Raw genomic sequence first — 15,710 nt, 5'->3', positions numbered from 1 at the left:
CATTTATTACTAATAATAAAATCAAAATCGTGTTTGGAATATGAGCTAGCCAGCCTAGCCCATACCATAATTACCATTTGCAGGCCTCTAGATCAATCTCGTTCTTTGGCTGAGCTAAAGCCTTAAAGCCCATAATCCATTTCAGGATTTAATTTCAAAATTAGTTCTTTAATGAATACATAGTTTTACACATACGCCTTAAAAATACCTGTAATTCAGAATTTGCCCCTAACATTTTACGTTTTTCTCAAATTACATCCTGGGTGGGTCCCACTAAGCATTCTCTCCATCGCCTCCGGGGCAGCTGCTACTCTATGTGACACACTTGGGTTCTGCTTCGAACCTGACCATCATCATCAACACCAAAACCCTGCGCAAACCCTAAATCTTAAAACCCCATAAGAGCAAAAATGCACATATTCTTAGCTTATTCAGCCAATCTCTTCAAGCCCAAATCGAAAACCTTGAAACCCATCGCACTCATCCTCTACAATCTCACTTCCACAAGACCCATGTCCCAGTCCACCAAAATACCCAAGAAGCTCGACAGGGTCCGCGACCATGGCTACGACAACTACATGGAGGTCGAGAAAAAGACCCGCAAGGTCCTCAAGTTTCAGGACCTCATTCTCTTCCAACCCAACCAAATCATCCAAGTCTCTCGCCTCGACCTCCTCGCTCGTCGCCTCGGCTTCAAACAGTACGAAGCCGGTGCTTTCGTGCTCAAGTTCCCTCATGTTTTTGAGATTTACGAGCACCCAGTTCAGCGAATCCTCTATTGCCGCTTAACCCGAAAAGCCCACCTTCAAATTGAGCAGGAAAAGCAGGCTCTCATTGCCCAAATCCCTGACGCCGTGACCCGCCTTAGAAAGCTCTTGATGATGTCCAATACCGGCCGGCTTCGCCTCGAGCACGTTCGGATTGCGAGGTCTGCATTTGGGCTGCCAGATGATTTCGAATACTCGGTAATTATCAAGTACCCTCAGTATTTTAGACTATTTGATGCAAAGGAAACTAGGAATAAGTACATTGAGGTTGTTGAGAAAGACCCAAACTTAGCAATAGCTTCTATAGAGAAGCTTCGGGAGAGAGAGTATAGGGAAAAAGGAATTGATGCTGAGAATATAAGGTTTTCATTCATAGTGAATTTTCCGCCTGGTTTTAAGATAGGGAAATATTATAGGATTGCAGTGTGGAAATGGCAGCGGCTTCCTTATTGGTCTCCGTATGAGGATGTTACGGGTTATGACTTGAGGTCACTTGAGGCTCAGAAGCGAATGGAGAAGAGAGCGATTGCTGTGATTCATGAATTGTTGTCATTGACGGTGGAGAAGAAGATCACATTGGAGAGGATTGCTCATTTTAGAATGGCAATGAATTTGCCCAAGAAGTTGAAGGAGTTTCTTCTTCAACATCAGGGTATTTTTTATATTTCAACTAGAGGAAATCATGGGAAGCTTCATACAGTGTTTCTTAGGGAGGCTTATAGGAAGGGTGAGTTGATAGAGCCAAATGATTTGTACTTGGCAAGGAGAAAATTGGCTGAGTTGGTTCTAATAAGCCCAAGGAAGGCAAAAGTAGATAGCGAATTGGTTAGTTACCACAGAGATTGGGGAGATGATGAGATGAGGCACATGGGAAGAGACTATGTTGAGAATGCTTTTGAAGACTTTGGGGGCAGTAATGTTGGGCAGGAGAGGGATGCAGCGGATAATATGAAATTAGATATGGGTGGCAATTATGACTCTGATTTTAGGGATGGTGATGATGATGATGATGATGATTGTGATGAAACAATGGATGCAAAGGATGTCCATGTAACAGAGTGACTATGACAAAATTGGTGTTTCCTACATGGAAGCATCATAAATTCATAGTCATGGAAGTTGCTATGCGAATGATGGTAGGAGAATCAATAATGGCATCATGTAACCGTTTGTATCTTTGAAACATAATGGGAGGACAATGATCACGTATAGCATTATTGATGAGCAGAATTTATCATCCATGGGCAGAGAAGCAGCTCTAATGGAATTGGATTCTTGAAGATCAAGGAACAAGTTTTGGTGCCAGATGGCCTTTTTTGGTTTCTTCACAACTTGAAGAGATCCTGAAGTTGAAGTTTCAGGTGAGTTAAACTTTTGATGTAGCCATCTGGTCACCACCTTGCCTTTTTACCTTAACAATCTGAAACAAACCATTTGAAGAACTCATACTTAAGCAATTGGAACAGATTTCAACTTCTTATCCTTGATCATCACCGCTGATATCTTGTCTAATCTTGTGTTTTGTAAAAATTATACCAACAATAGACTGCAGACTCTGCAGTGCAGTGGATTCTGATGTATACCATTGATCCAGATGTTGAGAAATAATCAATTGGAACGTATGTTATTCCATATATTCATTGATTTAGTTTTGTCCATGACTCATGAAGTCTCTGGTGAATGTGCTTGATGAACAGAACTTGACTCGAAATGCTTCAACCATGATGCTGTATATTTTCAGTAATACACATCAAATATCTGAAAAAATTATATTTGTGTATGGCTATTAACTTGTAGAATGTCTCCGTTATTCACTTGAAAAACCTTATTTGTTGATGGGGAATCATTTGATGGTCTCATGGCCATAGTGTACCGACACTCGCATAAATGAATGGGAAACACTGAAAACACTTTTACCAGTGAGGCCTTGTGATATCAATTAGTTTGATGGGGTGGGTTTGACAAACTTTAAAAACTTTAAATAGATCCAACAAAAAGCCCATTTGGACCCGCTGTCTTCAATTTGGACCAACCCGTTATAAAACCAATTCAAGTATTAACTTAATATTTTTTTTATTTTTATAGGTGACAAAAGAAACGAATACTAAAAACAAAGAAGAAGACGACATTGATCAGTGTTACATATTATTTGTGAACTGATGACTAGTCTCCAGCCAATATTCTTATAAACTTGTGCAATCGAATGTGACTTTCTTGTATTTTAGGATGAACAACTGTTCTCTACTTGTGTCCCATAAGGAAAGCAAACCCAATTATTTTTTAAAAAAGTGTTACGATAAGAGTCTATACTAATCATTAAATTTGAATATTTTATGATACATTTGTATTTATATATTTGTAAAGCTAGTGTAAATGATATAAACATTTTAGTGAAAGGGTTGAGCACAAAAGGTTAAAATATAAAAAAAGATCGGATATATCCCCATACGTAATCTTTGTTTCGTGTTGGGCTTCGGCCCGCCCCAATACAAAGAAGAATCTTAGATACTTTGCATAGAAAATGGAGTTTGTAAGAGGAATCTTCGTGAAAGATAGGGTTACTGAGTTTGTGAGTTAGGTTACCAAACCATGGCCCACAAACCCACTAAAGCTCACCTAATTCCTTGCGTACAGCCCGAGATCTTCAATGAGAAAAATCTTCCATACTATTGCTCACACCCCTTTTCACGTGAAAGCAATCCCACTTACTGTATCAATGCTCCTCAACCATACGATCTTACTTGATTCAGAGAAACTTGATCATGGGAAGTCTTTGACCACTTAGCATCTCCCACGTGTCGGTTTCTGAAAAAGACATCAAGTTGTCAATATGTGCATACCACTTTCTCTTTTTGGTCGTGCTCTGCATTCTGCACCTGCACGCATGATTATCGTAATCCACGGACCACTTGATCTCTTTAGCCACTTAATGTTTTTTTGGTTAATTTTAGTTCAGTATCTCAAGTTTACTTTAAATTTTAATTTAATACTTTATATTTAAAATTTTATAATGTCATATCTCATTTTTTTAATTTATTGCAATGTCATATCTCCGTCAGTATGACTGTTACGAAATTTATTAAATGTTGATGTGGCACTCGCACAATACTGACTAAATGTCACGTAGTCTGACAACATAACACATCATGCCAAGTGGCATAAAAAATAATTTAAAATCTACAAATTTAAAAATAATTAGGTGGCATAATGTGTCATGTTTTTAGATTTTTAATTATTTTTATGTCACGTTGCATAATATGACATGTTATCAAACAACGTGGCATCTAGTTATTACTGTGGAAGTGTCATGTAAGTGCCACATCAGCTTTTAATATATTTCTTAACAGTCATACCGACAAATATATGTCATTACAATAAATTGGAAAGATGAGGTATGACATTGCAAGATTTTAAATATGAGGTACTAAATTGAAATTTGAAGTAAACTTGAGGTACTGAATTGAACTTAAACTTTTTTTTTTGTTAAATACAAAAATGGTCCATAAGCTTTACAATGATCTTAATTTGGTTTATTAATTATACAAAATGTCAATTTGGTCTACGAACTTTTTAAGTTGTTCCAAAGCAGTACAAATGTTAATTTTCATTGAAAAATTTAACGAAAACTGGTTATGTGCACATCAAATGACCATATTTTCAAGGGCATTTCAATCCGTTCATCAGATTTTTATGTGACCAATTCTGTTAATTTTTGAATGGAAGTTAACGTTTATACTGCTTTGGTACAACGTAAAAAATTTATATACCAAATTGACAATTTTTATAATTAGTAGACTAAATTAAAAATTAATATAAAATTTTTGAGCCATTTTTGTATTTAAGATATGAGCATCGGATCTCTTTTGCTTCGTTTGGTGAGTGAATGCTAAAGGCTCTTCTCTGAATGTGAGAGTTTCGGGCATAGAGCTTAGTTACTGTTTGCAAATGCTATCACCTGCTAATCATGTAAGATTAACTTGCTATAATGCTATTTCAACATTTCTTTACTTCTTATAGTGGGTTTAATGTCAGTATGTCACAACCAATCTGATGATTGTAATTACAATTTTATCCCTCCATGAAATTATTTAGAAGAACATATTTAAAAATTTGAAAATAAATAAATATTAAATAAACATACAAATCGCCTTAGCCATAAAAGGCAGTCATGGCACTTACGCAGGGCTACTACCATTCCATTTGGGTACAAGTAAATAGAAAAAAAAGTTAGATCCTAATTGGTAGTAGGGATAGTTTGAAGGTAATGGGGTTGGTGGGTTCAATAAACTCATTTGTGAAAGAAACAATAAAAAGTAAATTACAATTTAGTACCTCAACTTTACATGTTGTTTCAACTTAGTACCTTAACTTTGAAAACTTGCAAAAAAGTACCTCAACTTTCATTTTGTATCAACTTAGTACCCCAACTTTGAAAACTTGCAAAAAAGTACCTCAATTTTCATTTTGTGTCAAAATAGTACCTCCGTTAGTTTTTCTGTCAAAGTGGTAGGGGTATTTTCGTCTTTTCCTTAAATTTTTAAAATAATAATTTTTTTTAATAAAAAAATTTCTTAAAATAAAAAAAAAATTCATAAAATTTTATGAAATTTTAAGAAATTTTTTTATTAAAAAAATATTATTTTTTAAATTTAATTTTACGAAAACATTTCATAAAATTTAAAAAAAATTTTATGAAATTTTTATATAAATTTTTTTTAATTTTATGAAATTTTTTTAATTTTATGAATTTTTTTTTATTTTAAGAAATTTTTTTATTAAAAAAAATTATTATTTTTAAAATTTAAAGAAAAGACGAAAATACCCCTGCCACTTTGACAGAAAAACTAACGGAGGTACTATTTTGACACAAAATGAAAGTTGAGGTACTTTTTTGCAAGTTTTCAAAGTTGGGGTATTAAGTTGAAACAACATGTAAAGTTGAGGTACTAAATTGTAATTTGCTCAACAATAAATTATGAAAAATGTCAAGAGGATATATATATAATAATTTGGTGGTAAGTGAATTAACCAACTAATATTTATCTCCATAATGCTTGAAAAATTTTAAATTCAAATATTCTTACTTTTAGTTTTAGATTCAAAATAATAATTTGATAGTAAGTGGTGGTTGTTTTTTTTTTAGCAAATAATAATATAATTCTACACATAAAACTCACATATGTTATTAAAAAAATGAAGGAATAGAGGTAAAAATAATATTTATACAAATTATAATGGTGCAAGTGTGCAACAAGCAAAACATTTTGTATGAATATAATTTGAGTTGAGAAAAAATGAGCTTTCCTCTATCTCCACCCTGAAAACCATAGCAAGAAGCGAAAGCAGAAGCAAAACACGGTGGCACGGCACCCCCTCCAATTTCCAAAGACAGTGAGTCGTACACAAAGTCAAACCCATCCATCTCACGGAGGAAAGAGAGCTGCCACGTCATCATCCATTTGGAAGCTCTAGTTTCACGAAACCCAAATCTAAAATCCTCCATTTTTCCATCCCATTGTTGATTTTTTGAGTCATCTTCCACGACGGTTGACCTAAATTATCCTTTCCCATTTTCACATTTCACATATAGAGAGAGAGAGAGAGACAGAGAGAGACAGAGAGGGAAATGGGCAATTCATTTGGGTGCTCTGCCTCCGGAGAAAGACTGGTATCGGCCGCCAGAGATGGAGATGTAATAGAGGCAAGGATGCTTTTGGATTGCAATCCTTTCCTTGCCAAATACTCCACCTTTGGCGGCCTCAACTCCCCTCTCCATTTCGCCGCCGCTAAAGGCCATAACGAGGTCCTTGCCCTTTTCCTTTTAACCTTTATTTTTCTGGGTTTCTTTTTTTCTTCATTTATTCTAGCTGCTGATGATCGTTTTTTATCCGCTATCTGATTTTTAGATTTGCTTTTCTTTTTTGGGTTGGTTCTAGATTGTTTCTTTGTTGCTCGAAAATGGAGCTGATGTTAATTCCAGGAATTACTGTGGGCAGGTATGACAGATGTTGCTTGTCTCATCTAAGTTCTGTTTTGTTGATCCTATAGATTTTAAATTTGTGTGTTTGAATCTCCATTCGGGTCAATTTTGGGATATGGGTATTGATTTGATTAGAAAGATTCGTGGTTGGTTTATTGTATAAATTGGGACCCTGGAACTGAAAATGGAAGCTCATGATGGGCTTGAATTAGTTTCATTTTTAAATCTGACAAGGTCAAAAAAGGATTCCATTCTAATTAGATAGATTTTCAAACTTTGTGGGTATAACCTTTTTCTTTCGTTTCAACAAAACAAGCATTGAAAAACAGAACACAGATGCAATCTTTCCTTTATCTGGAACACAATTGTGGTTCTGAGTTTGAAACTAAATGTTGAGTATGTTATTTGATTTCTGTGTTTAAAGACAGCATTGATGCAAGCATGTCGATATGGACATTGGGAAGTTGTGCAAACCCTCCTCCTCTTCAAATGCAATGTGAGTCACTAACTTTAGTTCTTTTGTTTTGCTATTTTACTTATGCAATTTAAACCTTGTCCAGATGGGCATTGTAAAGCTGCAGAGCCTTTTAACTTGACTTTAATATTTGGTTCATGAATCTTTCCTAGTGAAGCCAGATATAGCAATTATGTTTTGATATCTTCTAGTCCTTTTTCCACCAAGAAAAAAAAAATTGATTCAGTATCATTTTTAATCATATTTTCTTCTTGATAATAGGTTACAAGAGCAGACTATCTTACTGGCAGGACAGCTCTTCATTTTGCTGCTGTAAATGGGCATGTAAGATGTATAAGACTTGTCGTGGCTGACTTTGTTCCAAGTGCTCCTTATGAATCTCTTAGTACTCAGATAGATAGCTACACAAGTGATGGCGCAAATGCCACAAGCAAAAAAGAGCAAAGGTACGTGGGTAGCTTCTGTTTTCTACTTTTGTTTGTTAAGCAGATTCATCAGACATGTAAATTCTACCAAGATTGGAACACAAATGGAAAAAGGGTAATGAAATGGGATTAATTTTTATTTTTAGGGATTTGAATCGGTAAATCACTACATTCCTTGTCGGCATGAAATATTCTGTATACTAAGTAAATAGATGCAAATCAAATTTAGTGCATGTAAATTCTTGCTGAAGGGATTTTCACTAGATATTTATATATTATTTAGTTTTCAAACAAACCATTATCCAATAGGTTATGTTTACAATTTCGGACCTTTCATGACTCTAGATTCTACAAAGTCATTTGATATATGCATCTCTTTCTTGCTATTTATTCATTCCATTCCAGTGCAGTGCTCTGTCCAAGTTTGTAAACAAGTCAGCAGATTGTGGTATCACTGCTCTTCATATGGCTGCTTTGAATGGGTATTTTGATTGTGTACAGCTCCTACTTGATCTTCATGCAAATGTGTCGGCTGTGACATTTCATTATGGAACATCCATGGATTTGATAGGTTTGATTGCTGTTTATTACTAGTAAATTAGCTGATGGAATGCTACTTTCTGACCCTGCTTCAAACTGAAGTAAGTTTATTCTTGTAGGAGCTGGAAGTTCTCCATTGCACTATGCTGCTTGTGGGGGTAACTTAAAATGCTGTCAGGCAAGAATTATATAAGTTATGATGGCTTCTAAACAAAATATTTTCTCTCTCTTGAATTTAAAAGGATGGTTTCCATATTTCTGCAGATCCTCCTTGCAAGAGGTGCCAGTAAGACAACTTTAAATTGCAATGGGTATGGCCGTGTGGGTCTTCTGATATTCACAATTCTTATTCAGTTACCATTGACATGACTAATGTGAATAATACTCTTTCAGGTGGCTTCCTGTTGATGTTGCCAGAATGTGGGGGCGCCACTGGCTTGAACCACTGCTAGCAACCAATTCTGACTCAATAATACCGGCATTCTCTCTTTCTAATTACCTATCCTTGCCTCTCATGAGCATACTGAACGTAGCAAGGTAACTTTTCAACTAAGGAAGCTCATTGATGCGAATTGTATCAAATTTCTCAAGTATATTAATTTCGCCATATAGACTCAAGTCCTTGGATTGTACTGCAGAGAGTGTGGATTTAAGTCTGTGACAACCTCGTCTGACGACACTGATATTTGTGCTGTCTGCCTGGAAAGAGCATGTTCTGTAGCTGCAGAAGGTTTGTGCCATCTATGCTTTTCTTATGTGGTTCTTTACATGTCTTTGTTATGTTTTCTATGTTTTCCTGATACTTTCCCACATACCTTTTGCCATAGTATAGCTGAATACTCAGATTATTAGCTAGTCTTATAGCTTTTGTAGACGCTTAGCTAATAATCCTTTAATGAGAGTCTTAGTGGTGTTATGAGGACTTGCATTCAATACATTTGTCTGAAGTGAAAGCCCTCTGCAGTTACTATTATAATAAATTCTGATATAGAATATAGATCCACATTGGAGGTGTGTATTTCTTTCTAATACTGTCTAAATATCCAATTGTCTCTGTTTTTTTAAGAGGGTAATCAATGAAATTATAGTTGGCTGGCCACTTCATTCTACCAATGGATAAGAGGAAAAAAACAATTTCTTGACCTCTCAAGAACGAAGGAATCTTAAATACTGGCAACCTAATAATTTCTATAAATTTAGGCATAAAAGTAGGTATTCAAGGCATATCTTGAAAACAATAAATGCTAACTCTTAAGGAGAAAGTTGTGTATATGTGAGTACGTATTTTTGTGGTGATAGATTGCTTACCAGATGAGCTTGATATATTTTAAATTTACACACAATTCTTCAAGTCTTTTATTTCTTAATAGATGCTTTTGGGGGGGGAGGGGAGGGGGGAGTGGTTGGAAGAATAATGTACATTGCAATACCTGTTAATGACACTTCATCATATAAATACAGCACATCTCTTCGATTAATTTTCGAGACTTGTAAACTTACTACTAAATTGTTCCATTATCACAGTTTGGGAAGTGGTTGGAAGAATGGTGTACACTGCAATACCTGTTAATGACACTTCATATAAATACAGCATGTCTCTTGGATTAATATTTGAGACTTGTAAACTTACTACAGAATTGTTCCATTATCACAGTTTAAACCATTGTTATACCACTTGCACTAAGTGTCCAGATTATAGAACTTATGTTACCATATTTACTAGATTATGCTCATCCTCTATTTACTTGTACTTTCAGGATGTAGGCATGAGCTTTGTGTAAGATGTGCACTCTATCTTTGCTCAACAAGCAACATCCCTTCGGAAATGGTGGGGCCACCTGGGTCCATTCCATGCCCTTTTTGTAGGCATGGAATCATCTCCTTTGTCAAATTGCCTGGTTCCCCAACGAAGGAAAATAAACCACACATGTCGCTCGGCCTTTGTACCCCATGCATGCTTCACCCTCGTGACCCATACCGTGAATCTCCAGCTTGTGCACCAGAGATCCGGAAGAATCGGGTGGCTTCAGTTTCTTCGGAGCTACTCTGCCCAGTCACCTGTAGCCCATTTCCTTCTGTCACCATGCCTTTGTGCACGTGCAATGATGGTCCATGCCCACCATTTGAATCCCGGGGGGAGGAAAGCCAAGATGAATTAGCTCGTCGTTCACAACCTGCATCAACAGACCAGGATAAAATGGAAGGGCTGAGACTTGAAAAAACAAGTTGTTCAAGCATGTTTTGGAGCAGAAGAAGCTGCAGCAGGGAGCATCAGTGCAATGCGGAAATAAATACTTAACCAGTTTGGTGATATTGGTACCTTCTGATGTGGCTGTCAAAAGGATTTTTTTTTTATTCACAGCATTGTTAATGCTGTCAGATAATGTATGTTTGATCCCTTTGGCACAAATTATGCAAATCCGTGTTTGCTTCCGGTTTTTGTTCGGCTGGCTACACGGTGGATTTGGGTCTGGCATCACATCCTGTTGGGCTGCTACCTCCTTTTGATATTGCTCCTATGGTATTTACGGCGGCTGTAAAATTTGTATGTTGGGAAACATTGGTTGTAATTGAATGTGAACAAAGAAAGAAAAATTTATTTTCACTCTATTTTTACCTATTTAAGTTCGCCGGAGTGGGTTTGGTTTGCTTGTGAGTTGAAAATATGAGATTTTGTAAGTGGTGATAAAATATGTTTATAGTGATTTAATGTATGTAATAAGGTGGAAAATAATATTCCTGGTATAAGAAAGACAATTGGTTGTTTGGCTGTTGGTCCATACCAATTCAAGATCCCAGACGAATTTACATCGACATAGACTAGTGCAGCATTACTAGTGCTGCTATGATTGTGTCCCAGCATTTTCTTTCCTATATTTTAGGAGGACCTGGATCCTTTGCTTTGCTTCTCTGCAAGGCTGGTATCATGTTCAAATCTAAGCTTTTGAAGACAAAGTAGAGAGAGAAAGAGTCGGGAAAGAGAAATTGTCTTCAAGGGCTCAGATTTGAGTATGGTACCAGCTTTGCAGAGAAGCAAGGCAGGGGATCCAGTTCTATTTTTGGGTACTATGACAGGTTGACAGGATTGGCATGACAATAATTTAATTGCTTCTTGTTACTTGGTTATAATAAGCTTCTTGATTTCATATGGGATACTAAAGTACCCGTTAAAAATGTTAAAAATGCAGTGTAAAAATAAAATAAAAAACTTTTCCTCCTTATTTTGTATTTTTCTTTGGATGTGTGAATCTGAAAGAATAGTCTTTAGATTTAATAACATTATCACTTTTGAAAGAGTAATATAGGAGAATGCTATCCACATTCTCCACCGATCTTATCTTTTATTATTTTTATTTCATAGTGTATTTTTATGATTAAAATCGTTCATTTTTTAAAGAATTTTTTAAAGATATTTCTGTAAAAAATTAACGAAATTGAAAATCGTTTGGTTATGTAATCATTATCAAATAAACAAACGGTAAATAAAATTGTTATTAAAACCATCTATTTATTTGATCACAGTTATATAATCAAACGATTTTTGATTTAATTGATTTTTATAGAGATAATATTCATAATTAGATATAAAAAATGGACGGTTTCGATAATTAATTTTCACTATAGAATGAAAGTAACAAAGTAAAAAATGGGTGAAAAAAGTAGATAGTATTCTTCAATCTTCAAAAGTTGATCTTTTGCTCTATAAGGCCCAAAGCTAAAAGTGGTCTCAATAAGTTGCTGTCAAGTGGGACCAACTAACTATTGAGAAGAATTATTTTATTTTATTTCAATTTAATTTGAGATGAGAATAATTTTGCTCATCGGTCATCACTTCTAAATTTCTAATGCTATATATATACATATATCACACTATCATGTAGTGATTATTGATGTGGAAGTGTTTAACCATTGAAATCACTTATTACATAACAATAATAACGAGGACAATGGGTGGTAGGGGGGACCCATAACATAATTGAGAATGAAGAATTGGACACGTAGCTGTGAAGCTAAGTGAATCGTATCCCAAACACCAATCAGCAAAGCAAAAAAGTAAAAAGCTAGCTAGGGCACCAACAGCACTGGCTGTCCCAAATCCTAGACTTCCTAGTACACAAGTACACACAAAAACAGTTAATTACCTACATAACAGGACACAGTAAGTACCGTACGTACGACTCACCAATAGCCTGGGGATGATCATGTGCTGACACTATGGAAACATGATATATCTTAATGAACCGATCGAGTACAACTAATATTTTATTCTTTCTTAATTAATTTGTGGTCCTTGCATTCTAATGTTATTTGTTTATTCTAATTAATTAATTAGTGATGAATTAATATTAATTCATCATCTTCTTGATCTAGCAGCAGTTTCTCTCTGTGCATTGAAGTAGACAACAGCCACAGGCAGGCCAAGACCATTCTCCTGTGAAAATGTTCTGGTGTTGAAATTGTCTCTGGAAGCTGGACCTCTCACTGTTTGTCTTCCTCTCTGCTTGAACAACACAAACACGTACCTGTGAATCCCCACAGCTGGCTTTGGACTTTCATACTCCACAATTTCTTTCCCTGTTAATTAATCAATATTGAAGATCACCCACTTAATTAGGAATCAATGGAAAACCCTAGCTAATCTTGTCCTATAATTAATGTTGGCAATGACATATCTATATGCAAGTGATCGATAGATTACAGTTGTAGAAACTTACCAAAGGACACATCAGTGGTACCAGGAATGTCTGTGACCATCCTGAAATTAATATTTTTTGTTCATTATTAAATGTATTTAGTAATAGTAAAATTAAAACAGATCGACTAATTAATTAAGGTACGAAATTATATATGAACTTAAACTAGCTATGAGTTACCAATGGAGATGTTCTCTTAAGTGTGGGTCACTGGGGCTTGGAAAATCTGGGTCTGTCATAATCTTCGAAAGTTGACAACCACAGCCCAAAAAACATAGTTAATAGCTTACATTATAAATGGAGCAAAGCAATATGTCGATAATAATTAATTAGTACGTATTAATAATGGTGAAACTTACTAATGTATAAGCAGCTCTCAAATCTTCACCACCGATCTCAACTCGAGGTTTAGCAGCAATTACAGAAGGCATGAGCTCGTGGCCATTGGCAACCTGTCTGTTGGGATTGTAAATTACATTTATTTTCACACTTGGGGTGAAGATGTCCACCACCTCTCCTATCACTCTTCCTATAGTTAGTGGCTCCATCATCCTTGACATCATTACATCAAAACCAAAATAATGGAGTAGCAAGCTAGCTAGTACTGAAAAAGAGAGTACTAAAAGATGTATGTGTACCGCTTTGTGGTAACTAGTGTCGGTGAAAAGCATATATGATATATGCTGTCTTATATAGGCTTCAAGAAAGCGAATTAGGACAATTAATAAACATATTACTATTCAAGAATCAAAAACTTTTCTATTTTGGGGAAAGGACGTGTTATATCAAGTGTGGTAAGAAGCCACTGATTAAGAGATCCCTCTGAAAAGCTAGCATTATTAAGTACTTGTCCAATTATTATATTGTATCTCTATTAATTGTAGAATCTAATGTCATTGCCTTATTGGGTTAATGGGAATGAAGAATATTTTACTTTTTGCTACTTTAATACAATATCTTAGGCAAATGGGAATTCAGCTTTTAAGCTAAGGCCGGTGCTTCATTTTCTGCATGCACATGCTATCTAACATTAATTAGAAAGGAAAAAATTATCTTATCAACAAGCTCGGAATTAGTGTTTTCAATTTAATTTAAGGAAGAGACACAACATCATGTCCTAAATGCTTCACAGGAACCAAAAGCAGTCAGAAACCATAATACTTAATTTGTATGTGGACTTCGTACTTGTTTAAATCTTTTCGCAAGAGCAAGAACAGCAACATACCATTTCCAGCCATTTGCAGTGGTTGCATGCAAATTAACCTAGCTACTACAATATCTTGATGTTGTTTCATTAGGGCATCATTATTAATTAAGGTTTTGTATGATCAATCATAAGTCTGTAACAAGTCTAAATCTTAAGACTAAAATTAATAGAAGTGAAACTTATTTGTATCGATGTGTTTCGTTTTCTATCAAAAAAGTGGTACAAAAATGTAACATTATTAGCAGTGAAATTGCCATATGATCGATGAATATTCCCACTACATCCTCATGATCCCATGCAGTCAATATCAACTTAAAAAAAAAAAAAAAAAAAACCCATGGCTAGCTAGCTACGAAGAATCTACATACTGCAACCAACTGTATGAAAGGACTGGATAGGTAGCTGTGCACTAGTTTGAGCTGCAAGTTCAGCAGATATTAAGGAATCAGGTCCCTTTGTATTAATTAAGAGCTATAAAATATTGAGGGTCACTCACTAATCACTATATCTCCGGCTGCTATACGATGCCTTTGAATATTGAATGCCAGGTTTTAAAGCACAACTTTATTGCAATGTGAGAGTTAAGGACTAAAGGAATTTGGAGGATGCAGGCACTTGCCCAATGGACTACAATCGCCTCATTGGAATTAAGCACTCCTAAATTGACGCGTGCCTATTTTTGATTACAACCACTCGAAGCTTTTCATTTTTCTCTATTATTCCTTTGACTGTCAATCTGTCTTACTCGTCATACTCACAATTCTATCCCCAATCATCAGCATAAATTCAGGCAAAGTCTGTCTTCTTTTATCTCACATTTGACACGTTTCCTCTCCTTTTACCAGCATCACTTTTCAGCCAGGTGTCAAATGGGGCACGTGTCACTTTCTTGGACGTTCAATTAAGTGAATGAACCAATGAGTGAATGGCAGCTGTTATGGAAATAGGGAATAGAAGATAATAGAATAGAATAGATCGAATTTCAGCTTTGATTGACTCATTTGTTCGCTCCTTTTGTTCCTTGCAATAATTTAATTAATTTCGCAAGAGCAAAATATGGACTCAACTCAACAAAGCCCAAGCCAGTAGTAGAGGTTCACATGGGCTTGACAGTCTTTTGAGCCGGCTCATATATACCACATACTTTATTGGCCCAGTCAATCTTCATGTTATTTGGGCCAGATGCTCTTGTGTTATACCATTTGGACTACGTAACAGGCATCTGCTTTGGTATTCTATTGACTATGTTAGGGCCTCTGGACTGTGGAGTATCATCACAACGTTTCTTCAATCCAAATGTTCATATCTATTCTACTTTCTGCTTAATTAGTAAATAACATTTAGGGGCGTCCCAACTTAAAATCTCAAAAATTGACTAAAATTTTTATGAAATTTGTTATGTATAAAAAAATGTATTCAAATCTATCCAAATATATCAAAATCATTTCCTTAATGAAATTTATGACTTTTTTAAGGTATCTGAATTTCATTAGAATCTATTAAAATCTGAATTAGAGATACTTTGATTTTTTTGAAATCCATTAAAATCTAAGTTGAGAATACTTAGATTTTATTGAATTTTTAAAATTCAATAAATCTAAGTTGGGACACCCCTTTATGTA

General features: G+C 35.3%; 3 protein-coding genes across 3 annotated transcripts; 2 read left to right on the top strand and 1 right to left on the bottom strand.

The window, feature by feature from the left end:
* Positions 1-323: 323 nt before the first annotated feature.
* RPD1 (Ubiquitin carboxyl-terminal hydrolase family protein) lies at positions 324-2,391 on the top strand. The gene has a single exon (XM_086237966.1). It carries the CDS (start codon positions 411-413, stop codon positions 1,827-1,829), a length of 1,419 nt encoding a protein of 472 aa, XP_086094092.1. The 5' UTR covers positions 324-410; the 3' UTR covers positions 1,830-2,391.
* A 3,670-nt stretch (positions 2,392-6,061) lies between these two features.
* Positions 6,062-10,930, top strand: LOC147289457 (E3 ubiquitin-protein ligase XBAT33). Its single transcript, XM_086236405.1, has 10 exons — positions 6,062-6,570; positions 6,704-6,763; positions 7,172-7,243; positions 7,484-7,668; positions 8,058-8,218; positions 8,307-8,365; positions 8,452-8,498; positions 8,581-8,724; positions 8,826-8,917; positions 9,945-10,930. The coding sequence occupies exons 1-10, from the start codon at positions 6,394-6,396 to the stop codon at positions 10,484-10,486; spliced, it is 1,539 nt and encodes a 512-aa protein (XP_086092531.1). The 5' UTR covers positions 6,062-6,393; the 3' UTR covers positions 10,487-10,930.
* A 1,217-nt stretch (positions 10,931-12,147) lies between these two features.
* Positions 12,148-13,528, bottom strand: BFT (PEBP (phosphatidylethanolamine-binding protein) family protein). The gene is made up of 4 exons (XM_086236750.1): positions 13,241-13,528; positions 13,062-13,123; positions 12,903-12,943; positions 12,148-12,762 (listed from the first exon to the last, which is right to left on the bottom strand). The coding sequence occupies exons 1-4, from the start codon at positions 13,442-13,444 to the stop codon at positions 12,542-12,544; spliced, it is 528 nt and encodes a 175-aa protein (XP_086092876.1). The 5' UTR covers positions 13,445-13,528; the 3' UTR covers positions 12,148-12,541.
* Between the last annotated feature and the right edge of the window lie 2,182 nt (positions 13,529-15,710).

This window comes from Dryas octopetala, chromosome 3, assembly GCF_963921425.1.
Source record: "Dryas octopetala chromosome 3, drDryOcto1.1, whole genome shotgun sequence".
NCBI classification, from domain to species: Eukaryota; Viridiplantae; Streptophyta; class Magnoliopsida; order Rosales; family Rosaceae; genus Dryas; species Dryas octopetala.
This window is presented reverse-complemented; position numbering and strand designations above follow the sequence as displayed.

What these genes read in the sequence shown, in the direction of transcription:
- RPD1 (XM_086237966.1), top strand. Translation starts at nt 411, where the DNA reads ATGCACATATTCTTAGCTTATTCAGCCAATCTCTTCAAGCCCAAATCG.
- LOC147289457 (XM_086236405.1), top strand. Translation starts at nt 6,394, where the DNA reads ATGGGCAATTCATTTGGGTGCTCTGCCTCCGGAGAAAGACTGGTATCG. An exon ending in ACAACTTTAAATTGCAATGG is followed by an intron (nt 8,499 to 8,580) that starts GTATGGCCGTGT and finishes ATACTCTTTCAG; the next exon opens with GTGGCTTCCTGTTGATGTTG. An exon ending in AGCATACTGAACGTAGCAAG is followed by an intron (nt 8,725 to 8,825) that starts GTAACTTTTCAA and finishes ATTGTACTGCAG; the next exon opens with AGAGTGTGGATTTAAGTCTG.
- BFT (XM_086236750.1), bottom strand. Translation starts at nt 13,444, where the DNA reads ATGATGTCAAGGATGATGGAGCCACTAACTATAGGAAGAGTGATAGGA. An exon ending in TTAAGAGAACATCTCCATTG is followed by an intron (nt 12,944 to 13,061) that starts GTAACTCATAGC and finishes TATTAATTTCAG; the next exon opens with GATGGTCACAGACATTCCTG. An exon ending in TACCACTGATGTGTCCTTTG is followed by an intron (nt 12,763 to 12,902) that starts GTAAGTTTCTAC and finishes ATTAATTAACAG; the next exon opens with GGAAAGAAATTGTGGAGTAT.